We start from the raw sequence: 7,572 nt of genomic DNA on the forward strand, positions 1-7,572 counted from the left end.
ACTTGCCCTAGGAAATCTGTTGGGCTCAATGATTGTCTGCCTCTGTTGGATGGAATCAAAACTCTTCAACCTAGCATTCACCAACTAGTTGTGCATCTGCAGCAAGTTACTTAATGTTTCTGTGCCTCAGCATCCTCTCTGTAAAATGAGAGCATTAGTCTTGCTCCAACTTTGAGGGCATGGATAGCTCTGGGATTTCATATCCAAGACCCTTAAACATCCCACAATTCTTCCCCCAAAGACTTCTCCTACTATGTCCCTCAGTTTGGGTCAGGCCTGTAACAAAAAGGCATAAGAAATGGTAGAAAAAGTGTCCATGACTACTTCTGACTTAGATGAAGAGACCAATGAAAATAGTAATGACTCTGCTTGCTTCAGCAGGACATATACTAAAATAGGAGCTATACAAAGAAGATTAACATGGCCCCTGTGCAAGAACGACACACAAATTTGTGAAACATTCCATGTATTAGAAATAAATAAATAATAAAGAAAAAAGAAAAAATTAGAAAGAAAATAGTGATAGCTGTGTCCATCTCAAAGAAAAGCCCAGGAGATTTCCTTTAATGAACCCCCTTTTAAGATAGAACATTAGGAGACCAGAACATATGATACAGGAGGTACTGGGAGGGTCCCTCTTTGTCAGTGGTTTGCGTTGGGGTGGGAAGTCGATGTCTTCTGAAAGTTTCAGAAACACCATCCACTTACTGAGCATTCAAGGAGGAAGAGGAGAATGGCAGCCACGTTTGTCGATTGGGTGAGTTTGGGGAGAAATAGATACACAAAGGTCAAACATAACTCCCCTCCATTCACGATTCCCTTCTCCCATTCTTCTCTCCTTTCTTTTACTGAAAAGAAAGGTAAGATTTTAAATAGCTTAAAGATAGTAAACCCAGTTTTTCCTGAAACTATGAAAAGACCCCAGTATTTTTACATAACTTACACCTCAAAGATTAGAAACCAGAAATAGGGACCTTTTTCAACCCTTCCTGAAGCAAAGTGCATCATCCCTCTGGCCACATGTCTCAAATCTTGATGCATCAGAATCATCTGGGTGCTTTGAAATTCAAGATGATTCCTACGAGCTACCATAAATCAACTCAGAATCCCCTGGAGTGGGGCCCAGGGATCTGTATTTCTGACAAGTTCCCACAGGTGATTTCTTTCCCCATAGCATTTGAGAACTTCACCTAATCAGAGTCCTGCCATTGCTAATAACTGGTCTCATTTTTTCATATATATATATATATATATAGTCTTTTTAGTAGAGATGGGATTTCGCCATGTTGCCCAGGCTGGTACTGAACTCCTAAGCTAAAGTGATCTTCCTGTCTCTACCTCCCAAAATGTTGGGATTACAGGTGTAAACCACTGCGCCTGGCCAATAGCTGGTTTCATATACTCTATTTCTTGACCACTCTGATCCATTTTGAAGAAAAAATGCTCCAATTATTATGCTGTTTTAGAACACGGTAAGCATGTCATGTGCTAATTATAGCCAGTGACATCATAAAAGAAAAGTGCTTTAGTGAATGCTTTCAATTTGTTATAATGATGGTAAGGTGGCATGTCATGGGGCCTTTTTAGCCCCAGACATCACTCCAAAGAATTCCAAACAGATATAGACAAGTGCCCTTAGGGCCCAGATCCCTTCCCCTCAGGCTGTTTACCCAGGGAATAGGATGTCCTGAGGCAAGTTTCCCCTAAGAGAAGTGTTGATAAGTCTGCTTATCGGAAAGATATTACTGGGGGTGTGATATGTAGGGCATCTACATTTTCTTGATAGGTAGTCATATGAAAGCTGACAAAAAAAAAAAAAAGGGCAGTGATGTGGTGCAATGTCAACAGACAGCTGTCCCCTGCCTCTTGACAAATAGGATGACTTGCATTGCTGAGCGGTGTGATCACCACCAAAGGAATGGCCCTCTCACATTTCTTCCTGATTCACATATTCAGCGGGGTTAGCTTGTCCTCCCCTCCCTCTTCAGCTTCCCAGACACTGAGTCTGGAATGAAAATTCACCTGCCTCTGAGTTGGCTCCTAATGGGGGCGGGAGTGTTACTTGGGTTCCCAGGTTGGAAGATTATCTCACCCGGCCCCAGCTATATAAGCTGACCGGTGTGGAGGGGTCCAGCAGGGCCAACTTCAGGGATTCCTTCCACGACAGAAAAACATACAAGACTCCTTCAGCCAACATGATGGTACTGAAAGTAGAGGAACTGGTATGTAAGATGCATTAATTTTATAAAATGAAAACTGGTTCATCTTGGTTTTTATTTGAAAATTGAAATGCCCTTTGCTTTCAGGTGTAATGCAAGGGAACTCTGAAAATGTCATATATGGAAAAAGGTTGATGGGATGAAACAAGTGAAATTGGAAAAAAAAATGGAGCTACCAGTAATGAATTCTCTGCATATTTCCTATTTAATATCTTCTCCTTTGGTTTCATTACTACAGTGTGGAATCACATGTAGTCATCAAAATGTCTTAGGGAAGAAGTGTTATTGAAAGAATGTAAGCCTGGAAACTTTACAATAAGGCGAATCTCATCAAAAGCACCTAAAGTTGAGTTTTAATTAAGTAGAGAAGGTTTGTGATTTTCCTAAAAGAAATGTGATTAAGCAGATTAAAAGTAGATGTAAATATGTCAACCTAACCCAAGCTTTGATTTAACCAAGAGAGTAGGACAAGCACCTGAAGGTAATTCTGGGACAATTGTAGCAGTGTGCGTTGCAGCTTGAGATCTGAGAGTGCATTGCTCAAAGGTGGCTGTTCCCAGGGGAGAAGGACCAAGAGCCTCCTGCAGCATTGTCTGTGAAGAATGACCCAGGACGAGGCTGCTGCTTCTTACGCTGCCATCTTCTTCCCTCATAGGTCACTGGGAAGAAGAATGGCAATGGGGAGGCAGGGGAATTCCTTCCTGAGGATTTCAGAGATGGAGAGTATGAAGCTGCTGTTACTTTAGAGAAGCAGGAGGATCTGAAGACACTTCCAGCCCACCCTGTGACCCTGGGGGAGCAACAGTGGAAAAGCGAGAAACAACGAGAGGCAGAGGTGAGAGCCGTCTGTGGAATCCACTAGTAGGATGTTGGGGCTGGGATAGGGAATGGAAATGTTAGGGAAGGAGAAGAGAGAAACAAACCCAATCATTAAGATGTTTCTTTACCAGATTCTAACCCATAAAGAGGCAACTTGCATGGAACAGGTTATGGGAAATAATTCTTTGACAAGACTATGACCTCTGAATTCTGAATCAATGAATAAATGTGCTGTGACCATGTTTTGATTGAAAGATACACATGTTCAGTGAATTCCTGATGTTACACACCATGTAGTTAATCCCAAGCAAGGGAGATCTCTTTTTCTTAATAACATGGTCTGTGGTCCATAGATCATTGTTTAACTCTCTGCTGTCTATGTTGACACAATCTGTGTTTCTGGGTGAATTTTCCTTAATTACTAACACAGATAAAATTTGCTTTAGTTAGCTGCGGTCCCTGGACAGTCTGTTTTAGAAGGCTCTGCTTAGTGAAAGAGAATGACATTGGTATTTCAGAGCTTAACATTTATTGTTAGATTCTTTTTATCATGCTCAAAAATTAAACCAAGTTTTGAGCATAATTTTAAAAATCCTTTAAAAATATAGGACTTGCTTATGACATTAATTACAAAGTCATCACTTAGAGACCAGATCGTGTCCTCAGTTAGTCAAGGGCTGATTCTACATGCAACAGAAGTAAAGATGATTGCAATTAGCTGAAAATTAGACCCCCAGATAAATATCTGAATAAGAAATCCCTAAAATGAAGTCAAAGATTTATATAATTTTTTAAAAATGTTTTTGCTCAAACTGTTCACATGTTTATCTCAGACCTTGCAGATTTAGTTTAGATACAACCAGAATGCTTGTCAGTAGAACTCACCATATTTTTGAAATACGAATTTCTTTTTTAGCTTAAAAAGAAAAAACTAGAACAAAGATCAAAGCTTGAAAATTTAGAAGACCTTGAAATAATCATTCAACTGAAGAAAAGGAAAAAATACAGGAAAACTAAAGTTCCAGTTGTAAAGGAACCAGAACCTGAAATCATTGTAAGGGCTTTTTTTTTTGATTTCCAGTAATACATGTCCAGTGTTGTGCTACAGGGGAGCAAATATCTGTGGAGGGTTTGATTGAATGTTGGCAAGCTCACGGTAACTCTCATGCTATATATGTATCTATATTTTTTTGGCTTTAGACAGAACCTGTGGATGTGCCTACATTTCTGAAGGCTGCTCTGGAGAATAAACTGCCAGTAGTAGAAAAATTCTTGTCAGACAAGAACAACCCAGATGTTTGTGATGAGGTAAGACTCATGCAAAGCACTGCAAAATCCAGCTCATTAATTTTATGTTTCTCATGCTTTACTCCAGTCTTGCTAATATAGTGCCAAAGTCCTTCCACCTGAAACAGTTTCCCCAGCTGTTGCTGTGTATGCCAGGAGCCTAATAGGAGAGTTCAGTGGTCCAAAAAATAAATAGATATTGGACCAGTGCTACGGATTGCATTATTTTTTGCACTCATATACATCTGGCTGATTTTTCAGTTTTTCTTTAACTTCTTAGATCCTTGTGATAAGACTTTTAATGTGGGCCAAAAAGTCACATTTAGAGATGTATTATTAGCATCATCTTTGATTAAAACCAAACACGTCAACACTAGACAAGAAACCTGGAGATTGGAGTTCAGGGGCCAGTTGTACCACTACTTGGCTATTTGGTTTTGAGCAGCTAATTTGCATCCTCTGGGCCATGGTTTCCTTATCTGTAAACATGGGGCATTGGAGTGAAATAATGCCTAAAGTTGTTCCAGCTCTAATAGTTCATTGGCCCATTCAAATAAAGCCAACTTATCAGAAATCACTAATCTTTTTGTATTCTTTCCCCCATGAAGTGAAATTGGGGATCACTTCTGAAGTTGAACTAAAAACATGTCTCCCATTCTCCTAAAAATTAATGGAAACTTTTTGATAGTCAGTCTAGCAACAGTCCCAGATGCAAGAAAACTGTCTGATCTGCATGGTAATGCTACATGAACAAGGAAGGTGCAAGATAGAAGAAACGGAGATGTCAGCATTTAGATAGTTTTGAGCCTTTAAGTTCACACGCCTCAACGTAAGCCTTTGAGCCCTTAGAAATGCATGTTGAAGGAAGCTCAAATATTAGTTGCAGGATAATTGTTTTGATTCTGCAATTTTAGTTAACTTTGACATTTCTATTCATAAAGAAGCACTTGAGTTTCTATCAGTTAGGTCATCAGAATCTCCAGCTTCATAGCTCTTAAAAGGGTTTACGCACATTTTTATATTTATTGCTATCTCTGTTTAAAATCTCTGTTCTGATAGTATAAACGGACAGCTCTTCATAGAGCATGCTTGGAAGGACATTTGGCAATTGTGGAGAAGTTAATGGAAGCTGGAGCCCAGATCGAATTCCGTGATATGGTAAATATATTTCTTTGCTTGGGAATGAGCCAAAAGAAGTAGACTATATGAAGCTCCGGAAAACCTCCAATGCAAAACCGAGCTGATTGGATTGAAAATTGATCTGAGAGAACTAGGCAAAAGCTCATTTCTCCAAATAAAGAAAAGTTGGGAGATGAGAGTAGGTCATGTGAAAATATTTTCCATACAAACTGAAAATAGAGGAATATTTCAAGGAAAAGAAGGAAGTGAAAGTTGTTAAACTGAATTCAATATCCTCATCGGTGAGTTAGTCATTCATTTTCGACACTTGCCTTTCAACAGCCTTGTCCCTCCATTGTTCACAGGGCAGCTGGCTCGTGGTTGGCTGCCAGCAACATATACGAATTCTCTAGCTGCACACTTTATATGATAGATGCCAATTGTTACCAATGAGATTGGGGGCTAGACTGCATATGAAATGAATTGCATCTATGGAAAGTAGCTGCTATTCAGACCTCAATAATTCAATCACTGTGATTTCTACAAAGACCAGTATGCAGCATATGAACTGAAGATTGAGCTGGGAAAATTCTTTATGTATTTAAATGCAGCTCATTTTGACTTTATAGCAAAGCGGAAATGGGATATCAAAGAAATCCAAAAGACTTGGCCAAAATTGAATCCAAAACATAAACACATTGAAAAAAAAATCAAGAAACAAAATATGAAGTTTGCATGGAAGCTAAAAATCATGAGTGTGGGATTAAGGGCAGGGGCATACCAACCACATAGATCAGTGAGGAGAGGGTCTCCTAGGGGTAACTATACACGTTACAACTGTAGACACAAGTGACTACAGTTGAGATACAGAGGCTGTGCTAGCAAAAATAAGAGCAGAAAACCCACAGAGGTAGAGAAAGAGCGACAGGGACCCTAGATGAGGTATCAGATCCAGATTAAAATATTTTGGAAGGGACTACTTTTATTCTGCCAAAAATTTTAAATACATGTGTTTAGAACTTTGGCGTACATTTGATAAAAGAAGTTAGAAGTTCCAGGCAGAGGGGAGTTTGACTATGTATTCTGCCTCTTATTAATTGTGTTTCCTTGGGCTAGAAACTTGAACTTTTTGGAACCTGGTTTTTCTTATCTGCAAAATGTGCATAGTAACACCTACCTCAAAATGTTGCTGGAAGAATCAACGTGTCTAGAGTGTAGCACCATGTCGGCATGAGAAATGTCTCAATAAATGGCCATTCTTATTCTTTTAAAACATTATTAGATTTATTAAGAGCCTCCTAATAAGACACACATATGCACACACACACACATGTAATTTAGCTAACACATTTGGTAAGAACCTTCGACTCCAGTTAGAATTGTCAATCTAGATGGGGACAACTCATTATTATCACGGATGCCCTAGCAACCAGGTTCTAATTCCCCAGACCACATTCTCCTTCACATTGTCGGGTCTTCTTCCCTCCCGGTATAGCTTGAATCCACAGCCATCCACTGGGCAAGCCGTGGAGGAAACCTGGATGTTTTAAAATTGTTGCTGAACAAAGGAGCAAAAATTAGCGCCCGAGATAAGGTATTTCTTCTTCTCCTTCTCCCTTCATTCACCCCTTCCCCCTCCCTGCCCCCCATCCTTCTCCACTTCTCCCACTCTTCCCCCCCCCCCTCCTGCTTCTCCCCCCCCCCCCCCCTGCTCCTCCCCCACCCGCCCTCCCCTCCTCCCCCACCCCTCCATCTCCTAACCTCGCCTCTCCATTAAAGTCATCTGGAGGCCTATGCTGTGTGAAGGCACCCCAGTGACCACTTCTCCCCCTCGCACATGTCTTGGGGTCTGGGACAGCCTCTGTCCTCATTCCTAGCGAATCAGCAGCGTCTTCCAATTTTCCAGTTGCTCAGCACAGCGCTGCATGTGGCGGTGAGGACTGGCCACTATGAGTGCGCGGAGCATCTTATCGCCTGTGAGGCAGACCTCAACGCCAAAGACAGAGTGAGTAGCTGGACACGCTCGGGTTTCCCAAAGCTTCATTGCTTTTGTATTTGGAATCACTCCCCGAAGCCTGGGTGCCCTTGCAGGACCCACTACCTGGCCTCAGACCCACTTTGTTTTTTT

General features: G+C 40.8%; 1 protein-coding gene and 1 non-coding gene across 2 annotated transcripts in view; both read left to right on the top strand.

The window, feature by feature from the left end:
- The first annotated feature begins 367 nt into the window (after positions 1-367).
- LOC116466134 (U6 spliceosomal RNA) lies at positions 368-472 on the top strand. Its single transcript, XR_004247387.1, has one exon. It is a non-coding gene; the product is annotated as a U6 spliceosomal RNA (small nuclear RNA).
- A 1,701-nt stretch (positions 473-2,173) lies between these two features.
- ANKRD1 (ankyrin repeat domain 1) overlaps positions 2,174-7,572 on the top strand; it is an 8,923-nt gene continuing 3,524 nt past the window's right edge. The window contains exons 1-7 of the mRNA XM_032137028.2: positions 2,174-2,222; positions 2,875-3,054; positions 3,955-4,092; positions 4,239-4,346; positions 5,385-5,483; positions 6,940-7,038; positions 7,351-7,449. Of these exons, the coding sequence (XP_031992919.1) occupies positions 2,196-2,222; positions 2,875-3,054; positions 3,955-4,092; positions 4,239-4,346; positions 5,385-5,483; positions 6,940-7,038; positions 7,351-7,449 (750 nt within the window). The 5' untranslated portion in view covers positions 2,174-2,195. The remainder of the gene's footprint in view (positions 2,223-2,874; positions 3,055-3,954; positions 4,093-4,238; positions 4,347-5,384; positions 5,484-6,939; positions 7,039-7,350; positions 7,450-7,572) is intronic.

This window comes from Hylobates moloch, unplaced genomic scaffold (assembly GCF_009828535.3).
Source record: "Hylobates moloch isolate HMO894 unplaced genomic scaffold, HMol_V3 SCAFFOLD_3, whole genome shotgun sequence".
In the NCBI taxonomy this organism is placed as follows: domain Eukaryota; kingdom Metazoa; phylum Chordata; class Mammalia; order Primates; family Hylobatidae; genus Hylobates; species Hylobates moloch.